The sequence below is a fragment of the Bufo gargarizans genome, chromosome 1, assembly GCF_014858855.1.
Source record: "Bufo gargarizans isolate SCDJY-AF-19 chromosome 1, ASM1485885v1, whole genome shotgun sequence".
NCBI classification, from domain to species: domain Eukaryota; kingdom Metazoa; phylum Chordata; class Amphibia; order Anura; family Bufonidae; genus Bufo; species Bufo gargarizans.
Window position 1 is genome coordinate 512,577,200 of NC_058080.1, and position 21,616 is coordinate 512,598,815.

General features: G+C 38.0%; 1 protein-coding gene across 2 annotated transcripts; it reads left to right on the forward strand.

Moving 5' to 3' along the window:
* The first annotated feature begins 3,432 nt into the window (after positions 1 to 3,432).
* Positions 3,433 to 13,102, forward strand: TBX3 (T-box transcription factor 3). 2 transcript variants are annotated; one of them, XM_044288673.1, is made up of 7 exons: positions 3,433 to 4,460; positions 5,281 to 5,548; positions 6,572 to 6,718; positions 8,270 to 8,346; positions 9,648 to 9,805; positions 10,578 to 11,221; positions 11,643 to 13,102. In XM_044288673.1, the coding sequence occupies exons 1-7, from the start codon at positions 4,069 to 4,071 to the stop codon at positions 12,066 to 12,068; spliced, it is 2,112 nt and encodes a 703-aa protein (XP_044144608.1). In that variant the 5' UTR covers positions 3,433 to 4,068; the 3' UTR covers positions 12,069 to 13,102. The 2 variants fall into 2 exon arrangements, with proteins under 2 accessions (XP_044144608.1, XP_044144614.1); XM_044288679.1 differs by lacking the exon at positions 3,433 to 4,460 and adding an exon at positions 4,817 to 4,885.
* Positions 13,103 to 21,616: the final 8,514 nt, after the last annotated feature.

The window sequence follows — 21,616 nt, forward strand, 5'->3', positions numbered from 1 at the left end:
TAGAATAGTATAGTCTAGTATGGTGTAGTATAGTGTAGTATGGTGTAGTATAGTGTAGTATGGTGTAGTATAGTGTAGTGTAGTATGGTGTAGAGTAGTGTAGTATAGTGTAGAATAGTGTAGTGTAGTCTAGTATGGTGTAGAATAGTATAGTGTAGAATAGTGTAGTGTAGTATGGTGTAGAGTAGTGTAGTATGGTGTAGAATAGTGTAGTATGGTGTAGAATAGTGTAGTGTAGAATAGTGTAGTATATTGTAGTGTAGTATGGTGTAGAATAGTATACTGTAGTATATTGTAGTGTAGTATAGTATGTAGTATTATATAGTAGTATATAGATATAAGATAGATATGAGATAGATAGATAGATAGAAGATATATAGAGAGAGGATAGATAGATAGATATGAGATAGATAGATAGATAGATAGATAGATAGATAGATAGATAGATAGATATGAGATAGAGAGAAGATATATAGAGAGAAGATAGATAGATATGAGATAGATAGAAGATCGATAGTCCTACAAAGTGCGTGTTTATGACACAAATATGGTTTTACTTCAGTCAATATGAAAGCAGAGATGAGAGACTTATTACCACTGGTCCTCACCCACCTCTACACTTCATAGATATCTGCTATAAATAATAGATACCAGTCTGGCTGTGTGTATACTATGCTAGTGACTATAAATATATTACATACTAATGTAATATATATTATATACTAGTGTTATTATATATGGTATACTAGTGTGATATATTATATACTGTTCTGACTATATATATAAAACTAATGTGACTTTATATTATATGCTACTGTGACTGCATGTATTCTATGCTAGCATGCCTATATATGTTATACTAATGTGATATATATATATATATATATTATACACCCGTGTGACTATATCTATTTTATACTAATATGACTATATATATTGTACACTAGTGTGACTGCATGTATTGTATGCTAGTGTGACTATATATATAGATATATAGATATATATATATATATGTTATACTAATGTGATATATATTATACACTAGTGTGACTATATATTTTTTACTAGCTTGTCTGTACATATCGCATGCAGCAGCTGTAGATATACACTAATGTTACTGTATGTATTCTGTGCTAGTGTTAATACATATTGTATACTTGTGTGACTGTATATTATACACTATTGTTACAATCTATATTTTATATTAATGTAACTAGATATTATACACTATAGTGTGACTATATATATAACTAATGTAACTATATAGTATATACTGGTGTGACTGTAAGTATTCTATGATAGTGTAACTACATATATACTTCTGTGACTATATATTATGCCCTATTGTGACAATCTATATTTTATATTAATGTAACTATATATTATACACTAGTGTGACTCTCTCTTTATATACACACACATATATTAATGTAACTATATAGTATCTACTGGTGTGACTGTATATATTCCATGTTACTGTGACTATAATACACCAACCTGACTACATATATTTTACAGCAGTGTGACTGTATATATTCTATACTAGCATGATTATATATATATATATATATATATATATATACTATATATTAATGTGACTATATATTACACAAGCATACTGTATACACAACTGTACACTGTATATATGATATGCTACTGTAACTACATTTAGATTATAGGAGTGTGACTAGCTATAGTTTATACCTCTGTGATTTTATATATATATATATATATATATATATATATATATAGTGTGACTATCTATAGTTTATACTTCTGTGATTATATATAAATAGTGCGACTATATATTTGTTTCTATTAGTGGAATATATACGTTTCTATATTATATTAGCATATTACAGTTTATACTAGTGCAGCTATATATATATAAAATACTTTTGTGACTATATATAGTTTTACATATGTGTGCCGGTAAATATTCTACGCTAGTCTGAGACGATCTATATATTGTAGAGCAGTGTGGGCGCAGACCCCGGCCGGCCCTGAGCCCCCTCCCATACATTAGATGCTGGGGAATGAGACTCTGGCCACTAAACAGACTTGACCAGGCTGGCGCCGAGTGCTCTTAAGTATGTGAGTGAAAAATGCAATGTTGGGAGAGCTAATCACTTCAGATGTTCCGCTCCTATCTCACAATGCTGCTCCTTCTTCCTCCACTGCAACAATCTGCTCGGCCATCTACCCTGCGGATTTAACCCCTTCTTTCCCTGCAGAGCTCTGACTCTTTACTTGCCGGTTCTCAAAGTGATGTGCAGTAGACATACACTGGGGTGATACCATGGCCTGGCAGCCAGTGACACAGACATGTCTGCTACATAATGGAACCGTATCAGTAAGTTCCCAGCGGGGTCACCCCTCACCCCCACCCCTCTTTATTGTGGAGTGAACAAGCACAGACCCAGTGACTGGACATTTCACGGGTTGTCTTACAAATGATGTCTTGATTACTGGACAGATAGGGCTGGGGTGAAGAAAGGCTACAGGGCCGGCAATCTGTCCTTGTGATCCCAGGGTGAGATATCCCACGGAATTAGTGCACAGAAGACACACTGATGTCTGCCAGATTACAAGCATTATCCCTACAACACACACTTTCTCCAGTCCTGGGGGGTGGGAAGGATAAGCAGGGGGAAGGGGGGTCTCACTGAAATATTAGGATCCCTGCAAGTTGGCTTTTTGGTTTGCACATTTTAAATACCATTATGTAAATGAAAATGTAAAGATGATGGTATGATAATGGTAATAAAAAATATAATAATGCTGATAATATTATACACTTGGATGCTGGTGTGTGTGCCCTTACTGGTACTTCCACCACAGACCAGGCTGGCCGCATATTACACATGGATGCTGCTGTGTGTGTACAGGGGGGCTCCGTTTCCCTGAGTCCTGCCCCCAAATCTCTGAACTCCTCGCACTTATCCTTCCTGCCATTGTGCAGGAGCAAGGCGATGAAATGGGAGCCCTACTGAGAGGCTGCTGATAAGTCAAGATTGGAAGTGGCCAGCAGGCTGGGGTGTCAGAGAGAAGGCTGCCCTCTGTGGACACTTCCAGTTGCAGGCTGCTCCCCCCCCCCCCCCCCCCCCTTCCCCCAGCCCGAGCTGGATGTGTTTATTCTCTCTCTGTGTCTTTCCTACAAAGCCACCTAGAGGTTACTGACTTCCCCTGCCAGGGATTGAATCGGCTGTTGTGTTCTCCCAGCCCCTACACCTTCCTGCTCTATCCCCTCCCATCTGATCATGTTGACATATTCACACGGCATTATGTAGTAGTGATGCTTTGCTGCAACGTTACAGCTTCCGACACCTTCTTTTTATAACTCAGCCCTGTCCCCATCCAGCAGACCTGTCAAAACCACGCCTATGCAGCCACACAATTGGTCCAAAAGCGTCAAAGGGCCAATCAACTAGGTCTGGACTCCTTGCATTGCCACAACACATCCCTGGGATCTGGTGTAAGGAGAGACTACTTTCACACAGAGAATACTTGGAGCTGAGGGTGTCCCTCTTTCTATTTCCTCTCCTCTGTGTCCCCATCTTTCTCTAGTATACTCTGCCTCTGTACCTCACTGTTCCTTCAACCCTATCTCCCGAACCAAGAAGAGCTGCTCCACATGCTGGGACACTCAATGACCATTCAGTAAGGGGCCAAATCTGAAAACCTGCTGATATAGCACTTCTGCTGCTTCCTTACCGGACTGAGACGAGGAAGAGAGCCTGCACGGAAGCTGTCTGCAGAGAAGAACGAGGAGCTCCAACTGACAAGTTCTCCTGCCTCTTCAGGGCACAAAGGTGGACTCACATTAAGGAGTGTTCTTCTTACCTTTAAGGAGCTGGGATTCTAAGTACACTTCTTACTCGGTGCCAGAATTAGGAACCTTACTCACTATTAGAAATATTATCATCTGAACTTTCTATTGTCCTTCTGACAGCAGCTGCATTGATTCCAGTTCTGTAGGTTGCGCACTTCTTTCTAATATTATGTACCTGTGAAGGTCCCCCAACGTGGACTAAGTCCTAAGCTGTGATATCCAAAAGGTCGAATTGGATGAATTTATCCATGAGAGATCCACTAATTTCAGGGTCAAGCATGGCTTACCACCCATTCCTATCACACCGTGCACCGGACTTTGCAATGAGCGCTGTTCTTGGACACCAGCCTCCCTTTTTTCCATCTCTGGCACTGCCACCCAATGGGGCTGCTCTATCCCTTCCTGGTGCCCTAGCCAAGCCCATCATGGATCAATTAGTGGGTGCTGCAGAGACTGGCATCCCCTTTTCTTCTCTGGGTCACCAGGCAGCTTCTCATTTAAGGTCTCTTAAAACGCTTGAACCAGAAGAAGAAGTTGAAGATGATCCAAAAGTTCATTTGGAAGCCAAGGATCTCTGGGAACAGTTCCACAAAAGGGGAACTGAGATGGTCATCACCAAATCTGGGAGGTGAGTCATAGCATTTGTGTTTCTTACCTATTAATTGGCCCAAACACAGTAGACAGTGAGGAGTTTCTAGGAGAGAAGACCATAGTAGTTTGAATGGAAATTCTTGGACTATCTCTTCAAAGATCTACTGTTGTCTTGCCAAAGCCAGAGAGGACTGAATACCTGTGAAATACCGAGCTGCTCTATGGGTTCTTTATCTTTTCATTTCACATACACTTCTTTACAGGACAGACAGCTAATTGCCGAATGTTCTGTATGTAGCATTAGTATAGGTATGTATGTATGTATGCTCTGAGTGCACACCCGGAAGAAGCAACTTTATGCAATCATATGCTACCTTTGTAGTAGAACACAAACTCTCAGAGATTCCCCCACCCCGTGTGCTGTCCATTTATGACTGTTGTGGTCAAAGTTTTGCATCAAAGGTTAGTGAAGAATGATGATTCTTTTATGATGTCATGTGTTTCCTGGTTAGCTGCTGGAGAGATAGTAGTGACTTTGTGGCCTTCTAGTAAAGTCTGAACTTGTACACCTTGGGTCTCTGAGCTACAGGAAGCCTTCATGTGTATAAATCTATATAGAAAATATATAATGTCTTATATAAAATAGAGACCGGCATAATCCTTAGCCACCAAGAGACATTAACTCCTTCAGTGCAAATGAAGCAGCACTAACTGGAGCTGACAAGGTTAAACAGTAAACTGAAGAGCTTTGATCTCTCACTTATAGCGCCCAATACAGACAGGCCGTGTATGAGAAAAGAAAGGTCCACCATGCACACCTCTACATTACCCTATGCCCCCCTTTTTTATTTCTCCAGGAGAATGTTTCCACCATTTAAAGTTAGATGCACAGGCCTTGACAAAAAAGCAAAATACATCCTCCTTATGGATATAGTGGCTGCAGACGACTGCAGATACAAGTTCCATAACTCCCGCTGGATGGTGGCTGGCAAAGCTGACCCCGAAATGCCCAAGAGAATGTACATTCACCCGGACAGCCCGGCCACAGGAGAACAATGGATGTCAAAAGTGGTCACCTTCCATAAGCTCAAGCTCACTAACAACATCTCTGACAAGCATGGCTTTGTAAGTGACTGTTACTATTATTATTATATTTTACTGTATAAATGTATATATATATATATATATATATATATATATATATATAAAACTATATATAACTATATATATATATATATATATATATATATATACCTGTAAATCTGTAAAAGCTGTTTTATGTCCAGATTTAACGTGAGCAAACTGAGGTTACATAGAAATATATTACATTTTGCTGATTATAGCCCCTTTTAATTTTGCAGAATGTCTTTTTATTTTATTTTTTTCTCTCTAGCCATCGGGCCTTCAGCTAAATAATAAAGTGTGGGCTTTCAAACATCTAATCAATGAGTGAATTACAAGTAAATGAATTTTCTGCTCTCTGCTCCGGGATTGATAGCTTTATTACTGCACTTGATGAAAGGGGCTTATTAATGAGATAAAATAAGCAGCATGATTAGGGAAGAGTGGGTGATAAATGACCTCCCTGAAAATAGAAGGAAAGCTTTTCTAAACATTTTGCTCATAAAACCGCGGGGACTGTGAAGTGTCGGTGTATATTAACATCCTAAAGGATAGATGGCATACAAAAATCACACTGCTTTTATTATATGGCCTTCATTATGTCAAGAATATTTTGGCAAAAATATACACCCATATATTAGAGGATACAGGGAGATATTATTTCTGTTCGGTAATTTTTTTTATTTTTTGCAATAACTTGGTTTCCTGTTGTTCGAGTTATTGAAAAATAAAAATAAAAAAATTTAAAATTACCGAATACTTTAATTTAAATGTCAGTTTTTTGTTTCTCTGTCCATGGCATCTTGGATTGCTCCAAACAACATTTCATTGTATTGTGCATTGTATTCATTGTATTGTGCAGTGACAATAAAGGCATCTTATTATCTTATTATTCATAATGTGAGATTATTGCAAAATGGTTGCATATTCCTGATGGTGCCTGTATGCTTCGGCAAATAGCATTTTTTGCGGGTTAAATTCGAGACAACTTCAGTTGTAACATTACTTTGTGTTTGCACTTTCCAGACCATTTTGAACTCCATGCACAAGTATCAGCCTAGGTTCCACATAGTGCGGGCGAATGACATTATGAAGCTGCCCTACAGCACCTTCAGAACCTATGTGTTCCCTGAGACCGATTTCATTGCGGTGACTGCATACCAGAATGATAAGGTAAGAGGCTTATAGGGATTTATCCAACGTGGTTTGGCTTTTTTCCACAAAGATTTTATTATGCATTGATAGTCCAAGTCAAGAAGGCCCCCCTCCCCCACAACACCTCTAGCAGGGCCTATCTTATCTGTGATAGAGGGGGCATCATCAGTGCTGCTGAACATGAGTGTATGAACTCTTTAAAGAGTGGACTTTCCACTTTTGTCTGTACAAAGTATGTCTGAAAAAGATCAAAGTACTAATGTATGTGCTGTCTGTAAATATTTAACGATATGGAGACTGTGAGATGTTAACAATGGTAAAGATATATATGATGGGTCAGGCTGGCAACATTGCCCACATATTTCATCATATGTCCTGTTCTATAATAATATATCAATTACTATCTATCCGTATGTCTACTATCCATATCTATGTAACTATATATATATATATATATATCTCGAATCTATCTATTTATGTAATCTATTTGTCTGTCTACATATCGAAACTATATATCTATCTATCGAATCTATTATCTGTCTATCAGCGATCTATATCCTATTTTTCATCTATCTGTCTATATATCGAATCTATCTATCTAGTATCTATCAATATATGGAATCTATCTATGTATCTAGTATCTATCTATATGTCTGTCTACATATCGAATCTATCTATATATCTATCTATCTATCGAATCTATTATCTGTCTATCAGCTACCTATCTATATCCTATTTGTAATCTGCCTATATATCGAATCTATCTATCTATCTATCTATCTATCTATCTATCTCTCATATCTATCTATCTATCGAATCTATTCATCTATCTATCTATCTATCTATCTATCGAATCTATCTATCCAGTATCTTTCTATCTATCTCTTATATAATTTGCTATTACTGCGGCCACTTGCCCACTTCGTCTTGTCTGGTTGATTTAGTGCAGTGAAAGCATTACTTGTGGCTTTTAGTTACTTCTTACTGGTTTATGTGCTGTGGGTAGGTAGTGGTTGTAAATGTACCGGACTGGTTTGTGACTACATTTCCAATGCTGGTCCAGTTTAATCACGCTTATTTCAATCTCAGCAGCAGGATATGTACAATATAAATCTAAATTACATTTGTATTCTTGTGAGGACGTTTAAATCATTACAATCCTGCAGAGACAGTACACACAGGCACAGTGCATTATTGTCTTTTCCCCTTCTATCTCTATGGGGCAGCCATAAACTATAAGGCTAAAGCCGAATATAGTGATTTTGGCTGTTCTGCTATAAGGTGAGACAGGGGGAGAGGGGGAGATAACTGGAAACAAATGCTGGCTGCACAATCCCAACGCGAGTCCACTTGTAATGTAAAACATTTCCCTGTGAAGGTAGAAGACCTAATGATGTAGAAGCCAGCACCCCACAGAGCCCCCAATACGCGGCAGCATGCACCCTAATCACCTACACAGACCCCTAACAATTCACATGTAGTCATAAAACTAATAAACTAATACATGGGAGGAAATATTATGTTTATATCCACAATCACTTATCCCACACATTCCCTCTCTATCCTCAGATCACGCAATTAAAAATCGACAACAATCCTTTTGCCAAAGGCTTCCGTGACACTGGGAATGGAAGGAGGGAGAAAAGGTGAGTCCATGGCAGCCTGTAATTATTTCTTTCGTTGGATCTTTAATAAACCACTCCTACCATCCAGGATGCAGATTAGGCTAACGTTAATCCCTTGGGCTCCGCAGAAGACCTGTACATAGTACTAGAATTCTGGGAAAAAATAAAATATATATATATGTTATTTGTTATATGGTCGTTTATTTTATATTGCTATGCTTGGATACCAACACACACACACACGATTATTATATTTATCTTGTATTTTCAAAAATCCAAATAAAAATATATTTAAAAGCATCGAAGACTTAAGAAGACTGAAATTTGCGCAAATGTTTGTACATGGGAATGATTCTTAAATACATTAGACCCGGCAGCAGGGTGTAATGTTCTATATCTGCTCTGCCTTGGAAGCTGTTCATTTTTTCACTCCTGGTGGAAGTGCAGGAAATGTTGGTTTCTATTAATGACCAAGAGGAAAAAAAAAAAATCTCAGTTTTGAGATTTGGTTCATAAAAATGATGGCAGTACAAACAGGGATGGGGGAACCCTGCGTATTTTGGCTGCTCCAGTAATGTGAAAGCAAATGTTATTTCTCCTCCAAACCTTGGGCCTAGACTCATGTTATGTGGGGAGTCCTTAGTCATTTGGTGTGGTATTTGCATGATATATATATATATATATATATATATATATTTACTGTGGAAATTGGGTGCTGTGTTATAGGGCACTATCACCAGCTGTAAAGAGAAAGCAGACATTTCTATGGGGTTTCCAGCTAAATATGATTTTCCAGTGGCTCCTAAGAATTTCTGACACCTCGGACTGACACTTCTTTGCCACATATCACAATCATCTCCCTCCTCGGCTAATAGAAGCCATCTCAGCTGTTTGTTTTGTAGCCCCTGTGCTAGATGACTTTGTCTCTCCCTGTAACATTTCTCAGATATGTGTGTCTAAATGAATAGATACAATGGGATTATTAAATAATGGCTGCAGATCTGGAAATGTCTACCTCAGCCACAGGTATGATTGATATGTGTGATTATGAATTCACCAAGCTTCCTAATAGTCCAGTCATTACAAGTCCTAGCATAAATACCACCAAATGCAGGTTTTGGGCCATTATTGTGCATAATTCTGTAGAGTTTTACTGCGTCGGTGTCCCCCCTGGTTAGCCCCTGTTATCCAGATAGCTGGGGCTGAGCCAGGTCTGCAGTAGTTAGGAGTATAAGGCAAAGGTCAAATACTTGTGTCTGCCGGCTGTTTATATTTCAAGCAGGGAATTATACACATTTAATGTGCGATTTGCTTTTCTCAAGGAAACAACTGAGCCTCCAGTCCATGCGAGCCTTTGATGAGCAGCAGAAGAAAGATAATGGCAGCTCAGACGAATCCTCCAGTGAGCAGACTGCGTTTAAATGCTTTGCCCAGACCTCCTCTCCAAGCGCATCCACAGTGGGCACTTCAAATCTTAAAGGTACCGTCCTAATCTCCCATTAACCCCATCACTCAGGGCCCCTTGCCCTCCTGAGAGCGCATGCACAGTGCCCCAATCTGCCCTTTACTAATCCAACTTCTAGTGCCTTCAATTGGGCTATCTAGACTACGGGAAGGCACAAGGAAAAGGTCGGGTTGGCAGCTTTAACCCTTTGACTGCTGGGGGGGGGGGGTCCTTAACTAGATCATCGGATATTATAAATGTTCAAATCCAAAAATGTAATTAAGTTAAAATAAAAAGAACATAAAAAAAGAACTAAAAAGAATACTTGTCCTAAGGTGGAAAAGGTGACAGTGTGCCTCCTTATTGTATAAGGCCAGATAGAAGTGTTTTTGTAATATTCATGAGAAGAACCTTTGGTACCGTTCTGGTCAGTAGCAAGAAGTCTAAATGCTCTCAAAAAGAGAAACAATATAAAATATTGTGATATGATACCTTTAAAAGGAGAACTAAAATAAATGATGTAATAAGGTTTCTCAGAGTCTGGAAAACGTTGCTGAATTATTAATATTTATTTATTGTATGCACTTATATAGCGCCACTATATTCAGCATATGCCTCTTTTATTATTTTAATATAATTATTATTTATTTTTAATATTTTTTTGTGTTCTGTTGAAAAATAATCGTTTATTTGGATACACTTTAGAGTATGGGTGCTGACTTTTCTGCTATCTATCTATATTTACTTTATGTAATATATATATAGAAGAATGATGCATTGCTAAGGGTGACATCTGCTTGGTTTCTAGGCATTTGCGACAGTGAAGGAGACAGTGAGGATGATATTAAAGATGAGTCCACACATGATACCGGGGAGTCAACCAAAATTTCCACAACCACTGGGGAACACCCCATAGAGACGAGGAGCCCCTCCAAGCTCTCTTCGGACTTGGGCAGCAGAGGCAGGGAACAGAGTTCGAGGACTGGGAAGAGTTCCCCAGATTCTAGGCACAGTCCAGGGCAAATCTCTTCTAGTAGCAGAGTCCTAAGTGTGGATGACCTTAAGACCTCAACAAGGGACTCACATAAACTGGACGATCCAAAGCAGCCCAAGGAGCACTACAACCCACTGACAGTACAGACAGACAGCAGCTCTCATCCTCTATCCCAAGGCCATCTGCAGAACCTGGGATTCCCCCCTGGCTTGACTGGGCAGCAGTTCTTTAACCCCTTGGGGGCTTCACACCCATTGCTTTTTCACCCCAGTCAGTTTGCTATGGGAGGGGCGTTTTCCAGCATGGCAACTGGTATGAGTCCATTACTAACCACCGTTTCTGGAATGGCATCAGGCGTTAACAGCATAGACTCTACAGGGATGGGCTCTTCATCTCAAGGACTACAAGGGGCATCATCCTTACCTTTCCACCTCCAGCAGCACGTCCTGGCCTCTCAAGTAAGTTATGTTTCACCCCATTTACTGAATGTGAGGCCACAATATTAATAAGTATAAGGCTCATCTCTGCCTATCCCTATAATTAGTTACTAAGGTAGACATTAGTTTCACATTTGCGTCGGTGGCTAGTTTTGTCAGTATGGCAAGTAGCTGGTTCATACATCAGACCTGAGCATTATTGTCATTTCGTTGTGCATTTAAAGGCTCTGGGTTCAGCTCGACCCATTTCTTTTTGCCCTGTGTTTCATGATGAATTCAGTGCTCTCCGACTTCCTTTCATTGTCAGCCAAGGGCTCCCATTTCTAGTGGTATGTTAGGGGCACAATGCATTGGATGACACCTATAGTCCAGTTTTGTGTTATAGAAATAGGTGTGTGGATGCTGATATGATGATTCCTGATGATTTTCTTCTATTTTCCAGGGTCTGGCTATGTCACCTTTTGGAGGGCTTTTCTCCTATCCTTACACCTACATGGCTGCAGCTGCTGCAGCCTCCTCTGCTGTCCACAGACACCCTTTCTTGAATGCTGTACGGCCCAGGCTGAGGTATAACCCCTACTCCTTCTCTATGCCCATGGCTGAGACTGGCAGCTTGCTGACCACTGCCCTCCACACACTACCCAACGGCACTCTTGACGGGAAAGGTCCTAGTCTGGTGCCCAGCCCGGCCTCTGCAGCCTTGGACTCTGAAATAACTAGCAGATCTTCAACCTTGTCCTCTGGATCAGTGTCCGTGTCCCCCAAACTGTGTGCAGAGAAGGAGGCCAGCAGCGAACTGCAGAATATCCAGCGCCTGGTCAGTGGACTAGACCCCAAGCAGGACAGATCCCGGAGCGGCTCCCCCTGACAGGCACGCAGGAGGCTTTCCTGCTCATTCCAAACTTTTCTCTCATTGCACTTTGTATGTTAAAGACGCGTCCTGTAGTCAGTGTGCTCATATGTCCCATGCACAGCCACCAACACTGAGCAGACAGGGGCCAAAGCTGCTAGCCAGGTGAAAATGCCAATATCTACAGATTCTCTACCACTTTTCCACCCCACAGCCCATGCATGTGTGTGAGGTATGTCTCAGACCAAAACTTGAAGAGGTGGCAGACCCATAGATCTGACCCTTCTCCTCTCAGACTTTATTTGTGGTCATTTACGGGAAGATAAGGGTTTTGTTATTTTTCATTTCTTTGTTGTTTTTTTGTCAGTCACAAAATGAGCATTTGCATGCGAATAAAATCACTTGCTCCAAGTGCCCTGAATAATATGTAATGTTCTGGGAAGGTCTACCCTCCTGCAGATATTTATGCCCATGCCCCTGTCATCAGGAGGGGGTGGCTAGGGGAGGCAAGTGTAGAAAACAAAAGTATTTATGTAATTATTTGATAGCTCCTGTAAATACTTCAGAACAAAGAATTCTGATTATTAAACATTAATTTATTTCGATTGTACATAGTTCTGTAAATACTGTGCGACTATTGCCTTTATTTTCGCGTGTATTAACCTATTAGGTGCCAAAAGCATAGCATTCAGACGTGCATGGCACACAGGGCGGTTAGAGAAATGAGTTTCTAATAGATAATCATTGAAGGGTAGAGATATTAAAGTGTACTGGTGTCATTTCTCTTCACTTGTATAATGCAGGTAAGGAACACCCCAAATCTAACATTTCACCAGAAATAATCTGCCTCCCAGTCACCCTATTGTCCTGCCCTGTTGGTATCTGTACATTATTTTCCCTTGAGCTGTGTTGCTGATAATATATGAAGGTATAATTACATACATGCATATATATACACGATGTAATGAATGTTTCATAGATATGTGTTCCCCTTGTATTTCCTTATTTTCAAAGCCTCAACAACTTTCAATAAATTTTTTTATTGAATTGTACCATATTTCTTATTCTTTGCTGTAAATGGAAGGAGTTCCTGTGTGGGCCAGCCATACACTCACACACACACACACACACATATATACACACACACATATATATATATATATACATATATATATACACACACATACACATATATATATATATATATATACATATACACACACACACACACATATATATATATATATATATACATATACACACATACATATATACACACACACATATATATACACAAATACATATATATGTATACACACACGCATATATATACACACATATATACGCACATATATGCACACACACACATATATATGTATACACACATATATATACATACAAACACACATATATATGTATACACACACACACACACACATATATATATGTACACACACACATAAACACATACATACATATATATATATATATATTTGCACACACATACATATATACACGCACATACATATATATTTATACACACACATATATATACACACATGCATATATACACACACATACACACACGTACATATATACGCACATATATATATACACACACATACACACACGTACATATATACGCACATATATATATACACACGTACATATATACGAACATATATATATACACACACATACATATATATGTATACACACATATATATATATATATATACAAACACACACATACATATATATACATACACACACATACATATATATGTATACAGACACACACATATATATATATACACACACATGCATACACACATACATTTATACACACACATACATATATATGTATACACACACATATATATACATATATACACACACATACATATATATATATACACACACACACACATACATTCATTCATACATAGACACATACATATATACACACTGCACAGACACACATGCATGCATATATACACACACACCTATAGACACGCATACACACACATATATGTATACACACTTACACACACATGAATGTATAGGCACACACACATATATATTTACAGGCAGCACAGACACACATACATATGTACACACACATATACACAATGGGCACAGTCAGGCAGACACACACAGCACACAACACATACAACAGAAACACACATTATACAATCTATCTATTAATAATAATATTAATCTACCTATATCACCTATCCGATCAGTGTTTTTTTTTTTTTTTTGTAGAGATAGACTAATTTAGATAGATAATAGATATACATTAGATAGATAGATATTAGATACATATATATTAGTTAGATAGATCGTTTATGGTAGATAATAGGTTATTCATAGATAGATAGATAGAACATTGATAGATATGAGATAGATAGACAGACAGATCGTTTATGGTAGATAATAGGTGATTGATAGCTAGATAGACAAATAGACAGATAAGTAGTGTATTTGCCCAGTGATGTCTTTGCTGCAGAACACCGGGTGGATGTGAATGTGTCCTTTCAGTACTGACCAGGGGAGCAGGGGGCAATCTGTGCAGCTGCTGGACGGTAATAGCCTCAGTGACAGTTGTGATGTATTAAAGATAGGACGTGATCTTTCTTCCCAATAACGATCACATAGAAGGAAGTCCCAGCTCTGTCCACTCCATGTGTATTTCAGCCAGAGGACCCAGAAACACTGGAACGCCTCCCTGCTCCCTGTGTTCAGCAGGTGACCTCAAGATTCCGGCTCAGAAAACCAGAACTTGGCTCTGATGGAGGCGAAGTCTGCCAGAGAGCAAATAACTATCAGATGAAGAATTTTCATTTTATTTCTTGATCGCAAGCGATTTATTAAGAACACGGAGCTGTAGGCTTACTTATTATTGATAAGAATGTAACATAAGCGCTCATATCTCCTCTTACTACACGCAACTCATTTCCCTGCACCTATTGCTACATATTATGGCTTTCTATCTGCCATCAGATATTTTATAATCACATTAGCATTTTTTCACTTATTAAATATTTATTTCTGAGTGTTTCTTATTTAAAATGCAGTAATAGGTGTTCATTTCAAACTTTTTTTTTACATTGCTCAATTACTGGATATTATTATACCCTTCCATTCTATATTTTGTATATTCTTTTCATTTTTCACTTCTCTTGTATGTTTCAAAATCTCCCTAAAAAAGTACTGTTTTTTATACAGATTAGTTCAGGAAACTGTAACTTTTTACATTACTGTCCATCTACTATTTATTCCTGTATTAGCTATAGAATCAATGTAAATCTCTCTCTCTTTATATATAGATTTATTGCTAAGGAACTAAAGTAAATATATAGATTCACATTGATCTATATAATTAGAGATAGTATGGGAAATTAACATCAATTGCAGCCTTTCTCCGGGCCACATTAGTGGCCAATCTCCATACTATATACCTGAGTCACCCACAGCCCTGCTCATCACACTTTAGCCGGGAGCCAGAACCTAATGCACACTGCACATTGCTTGACTACCTATTGCTTTGCCTATTCTATCTGATCATAGCTAGGACACTGGATTTTAATAGACAGATACCAAATATCTTGACAGACAGAAAGAAGGCGTACAGCATCCTGGGGCAGAACATGCAATGTCGACCCCACTCCATTTCCAGTGACTGACCGGCAATCAATGGCAAGAGGATACAGAAGGTTTCCTTCCAGCGTGGAAGGGGTTAAATAAAAACAAATATTTATTGGAGACAGTGCCCTATAGGTAGAAGCTGGCTCCAAACTGGTCTTCCCTGCATCTTATTTGTATATAGTAACGTTAATGAATAACTATCGTGGCGCTTGTGAGTAAAAGAGGAAAGCCAGCCATATCTCTGGATTATCCAGTGTATTACTCACCTGGCGCCTTGCTTGATATCCCCAATCATTTTATGGCTCTTCATCTTGTTGAAAGCTGCAGGGGAGGATTAAGAGCAAATGAACTGTCCCCCACCGCCACCTTGTGGTCTTCTGGAGCACTGCCACAGATCATTCAGTGTTTTGTCTCTCAGAGCTTCTGGAGACATTTTTTATAATTTAATAACGACAGTCAAGTAAATAAACATCAAGAATCGGAGCAGAAGGCCCCATACTGTTTCATCTCCATCCTCACATACACACCTACTGTAGGTTTCTAAGTATAGAACACAATATTATATTTTCATCCGTCTGCATGAATATCTACATAACATTTACAGGGACATATATCGGTCTATCTATTATTTATCTCATATCTATCTACCTCCTATCTATTTATCTGTAGTCTTTCTATCTATATAACATTTACAGGGATATCTGTCTAACTAAAAAATAAATAAAAAAATAAGCAGAAAGATGGCAGCACCAGGATCCAGGATTAAACCAAAAGCCAATGAGGTGCAAGCCCAAGGGGACTAGACCATTGCCTAGAAAGTAAAAATGCAAACAGGCAGCGCTCTATCTATCTATCTATCCAATATATATATATATATATATATATATATATATATATATATACATATATACATCATCTATCTGTCTATTAATTTATTTATTCATCCATTCTCTCTCTATCATTTATTTATCATCTCTACTTGCATGGAAAACACAACTAGTAACATGGCACATTTTTATTCTTTATGGTACATTTATATATTTACAAGCAGCAGATTTGTTGCAGAAATTTCTGCCAATGAAGTTCAGTTTCATGCACCTGAATGGAGTTATTTGGTTGGAAAAACAGGGATTTCTGCAACCACTATTCTGAGGAATGGGACAGTCGTAGAAATTTTTGCAACAGTTTTTGCTGCAGTGTGTGAATGAGAATCCTACCACCACAGTTTATTACATAGAGGAGGACTGCTACAAAGTCACATAGAATGCAGTCAACACAGCTTCACGAAATGCCATCAGTAAAAAATCACAATCATATATAGAAATACAAAATATGCAGAAAATGAATATCCGAAAATGTAATATGCATATTGTAATGATACAATACATAGCCTTACACATGAACATACATTACACCTTAACCTATGTAATGCAGAGCGGTTCCTCTAAAGTACACAGGATACACACCCACAAATATAGTTAGTAATCTATAGGTACAATGCATACAGTCTGTGGCCCATGAAGGCGGCAGGCAGGGGTCACAATCTGGATCTGCGGCTCCTGACCTTCCCCAAGGTCGTGGTTGAGGTTCTCTCCCGCACTTGTATGGAGAATAATGCCTCAGCACTAATTGATTTCATTTGAATTATAATTAGCCAGATGAGAATGATATTCGCGGTGCAATGTATTCGCGCTTTATGAAGCCTTCAGTCGTTTCATCCTGTAAATAAATGTGTATTCCAGCAATTAGTTCACTGGCGAAACAGATATCCAGGTACAGATGTGTCTTGTATGAGAAGTGTCCACGATCACTACCTGTTGTGTTCAGCAGCTCTGAGCCACTGCTATATATAAATAATATATATATATATATATATATATATATATATATATAAAAATTATTGTTATTATATATATTCAGGAAAATAGTTCTATGTTGTCTTCGACTAAAAGGATAAAAGGAGACTGTCTAAATGTGCTAAATATATGTATATAAATGTTTCCATAATCAATTACTTAATATACTAATATTTAATTACTTATTAATTAATTGTAATATTTAGGGAAATCTACAAATTAATAAAAATTATATATATATATATATATATATATATATATATATACACACACACACTGTATCTATCTGTTATTTATCTATCTATTGATCAATCAATTATCTATGTGATTTATCACATCTGTGTGTGTATCTATGTATGAACGTATATATATATATATATATATATATACACAGACACACTGTATCTATTATTTATGTATCTATTTATCAATCAATTATCTATGTGATTTATCACATCTGTTTGTGCATCTATGTATGAACGTGTGTTTATATATATATATATATATATATATATATATACACACACACACTGAAACACTATCTATCTATTGGTTATTTATTTATTAATATTATTTATCTATTTATCAATCAATTATCTATCTATGTGATTTATCACTTCTGTGTATATCTATGTATGAATGTGTGTGTATATATATATATATATTTTTTTTTTTACTTTTATTATGTTGCAATTCCAAAATACCTACCTAATCATTGGTTTGGCGAATAAAAAATCTTGGTGGAGAGGTTTTTACAGGGCAGAAGAGACTACTCATCATCATCAACAGTGCCATTAATCTTGTATGATAGATGGTTGAGTGTGAGCTGTGGGGTAGATGGTGGAGATAGGGAGCAGGAGCCGGGCAGAGCCAGACAGCAGCACTCAGGGCTCGGCTCCTGGACGGCTGCCGGACAGTCTGTGCTCCCAACACTAGCTGATAAGCATCTTAATGGGTGTACAAACCTACCTGAAATACCACTCACCTTGCACACCAGTGGCTGCAGAGACAACCCCATAGCTGCATTTTACTCACTACTGCTACTTCATCACTAGCAGAAGAGAACATGACCTGAAGTCAAGAGAAAGGCCAAACAGCAATTCTGTTTATTACAAATACAAGAACATGCGAGCAAGCAGTGCAGCGACTACAACTGTTACAGCAATGCCACACTAAAAAAGGAAAAGCAACAAAAACTAAACAAAAATAAAATCCTAGAAATGGAAAGAAGGCAACGAGATGTCAGACTGGGCACAGGACTGATGGTGGTTCAGAAACGGGCACTGATTCTTTGAAATAAAATCCCTGTGTGCACTGACACCTTATCCTTTCCTCTGCCTCATACTTCCTAGGCATTTTTTGCATTATTAGTATTTCTGCTCGTAGCAGAATGGAAACATTTAGAGTCTGGCTTATTTCCTTATTAAATAATGAATCGACACTGAGCTCTCCATCCACCTTGTAATGCAATCTGCCCCCGTGTTATTTCTCTGTGTATTTGTAGATAGGAAGCATAGCATTGGCCTGCACGTGTACAGTTGGTCTTTCCAGGGGTGTCTGGTGTCCTTGTGTCCCAGGAAATGTAAAGTCTGGAAAGCAGTGCTGCATGACACATGTAGCACCTCCAGTGTGTTGTGTGCCCTGGGTGTTTGTCATGCGGCTGCGCTTCTCTGCCGCCTGTTTGTCCACAAGAACTGATTGTCAGGCGTCATTACAGGGGACAGATGCTACTGTAAATACTCCTGTACATACAAGCCTGCACACTGGAAACTTCCAACCCCCAGTCTGCACTGTACACACACCACACAGTCATCACAGCTGGGAGAGGGCATTCACTAACGCCACAATGTGCGCTTTAATTGTAATAAGTTCTCTAGTATTCGATCTGGAGCCCTATCATATGTTACAAACACAGAGAAAAATAACCCCCAAAAAGCTTATATATTGTGTAAAAAAATAAAATAAAATATAATAATAACATAATATTTATTTTTATTATTTGCAGCATTGGGGGTTAACATTTTAGTATTGTACTTAAAGTTAAAAAAAATGTGGGGATTGATTAATTGAATTATAATTTGTTTGCCCTACAACAGGTATTTTATTTTCTGACTACTTAGAGTTCAGAGCTTCTAAAAGAAATAATAAAGTAGAAGAAATTCATATGCAGGTTATTAGCATTGTTTTATGAACAGAAGTCTATCTATCTATCTATCTCTAATTATCTTATCTATATTTGTCTTTTTATCTCTGCAAAAATTCATTGAATGGAGATGCATATATAGGTAGTTTCTTATTTATATTATTAATAACAGAAAAAACATACGCAGCAAATACAATTATTTATTATGTGCCCATTGTGTGTGTGTGTGAGAGAGAGAGAGAGAGAGAGAGAAATGATGATAGATACATTTAAAGATAGGCAGATAGATAGGAGATAAATAATAGATGTGTTATAGTGTGTGTGTGTGATAGATAATAGATAGATAGATAGAAAGAAGGATACATAGGAGATAGATAAATAGATAGATAAATAAATAAATAGATTATAGATATAGATGGATAGATAGATAGATAAACAGATGTGTTACAGTATGTGAGGGAGGGTGTGTGATAGATAGATGATAGATAAAGTAGACAGATAGATAAGGTAGATAGACGGTATATACTTGTTTTTTTTAACAATAGTAAAATTGTAATGATATAATCTGATGGCTCATCAGCTCACCAGCCTATACTGTAGATTCAGATAGTGGAGACTATTGGCTTCAAACCACGTTCAGCAGGCGCCACCTGCTGTTAACAATGTAGTACTGCAATGCTGAGCTTTCATGTTCTAGTTTGTATTTGTGTGAACTTGTAAGCTTTGATTTGTTTTTTATATTTAATGCATTGTGTTCTGCTGCTTTGTATCCAGCTATAGATAGTTGCCATGCATAATATAATAAAGCTTACATTAAGTACAGAAGATAGCATACTATCATACCAATGGACTACTATATGATCCTATAGAACATTCTGTAGGACAATAAGTTGAAATCAGGTACAGTGCCTTGCTATTTTTGTGAAGTCAAAAACTCTACCTCTAGATCTTGGTTTTAAGTCTAAAGCAGGTTATATAGAAAACACTATATACAATACATTTACTTTTTCCCCCCTGCTCTGGGTAAGGTATTTTTTTCTGGCATTTTTTTCGCTATAAGCTCTCCTAGCATCAGTACACCAGAAAAAAAAAGCATACAGTGTTTCAAAATAAAAAAATGCCACCTAAAAGTAGACAAGCTTGGAATTCATTGCCTTTAAAAAAAGAACACTGAAAAATATGTGTGAAGAAGCCCCAAGGTGTGGGCTACACTGTGATTTTTTTTGTAGCTCAGACTGATTTTAAGTAACTGTTGAGTAAGGCTACTTTCACACTTGCGGCAGAGTGATCCGGCAAGCAGTTCCGTCACTGGAATTGCCTGCCAGATCCGGCAAAACGTATGCCAACTGATGGCATTTGTAAGACTGATAAGGATCCCGATCAGTCAGAAAAATGCATTGAAATGCCGTATCCATCTTTCCAGTGTCATCCGGAAAAACGGATCCAGCATTTATTTTTTTCACCTTTTTTTTGGTATTTTGAATGCCGGATCCGGCACTAATACATTCCTATGGAAAAAAATGCCAGATCCGGCATTCAGGAAAGTCTTCAGTTCTTTTGGCCGGAGATAAAACGGTAGCATGCTGCGGTTTTATCTTTGTCCTGATCAGTCAAAAAGACTGAACTGAAGACATCCTGATGCATCCTAAACAGAATGCTTTCCATTCAGAATGCATGGGGATAAAACTGATCTGTTCTTTTCCGGTATAGAGCCCCTAGGACGGAACTCTATGCCGGAAAAGAAAAACGCAAGTGTGAAAGTACTTTATGAAGTCTATTACACTGCCCAATTTTTCAAAAGGTTAAGCTCTTATAAGCAATAAACACGTCAATCAGGCCAATTAAAAAGTATGTGGGGAAAGAATGATCGCTACCACAGTTGTTCCTCCCTTATTGAGTTCTATTGATTATCATCA

What these genes read in the sequence shown, in the direction of transcription:
- TBX3 (XM_044288673.1), top strand. Translation starts at nt 4,069, where the DNA reads ATGAATTTATCCATGAGAGATCCACTAATTTCAGGGTCAAGCATGGCT. An exon ending in GGGCACTTCAAATCTTAAAG is followed by an intron (nt 9,806 to 10,577) that starts GTACCGTCCTAA and finishes CTTGGTTTCTAG; the next exon opens with GCATTTGCGACAGTGAAGGA. An exon ending in AGCACGTCCTGGCCTCTCAA is followed by an intron (nt 11,222 to 11,642) that starts GTAAGTTATGTT and finishes TCTATTTTCCAG; the next exon opens with GGTCTGGCTATGTCACCTTT.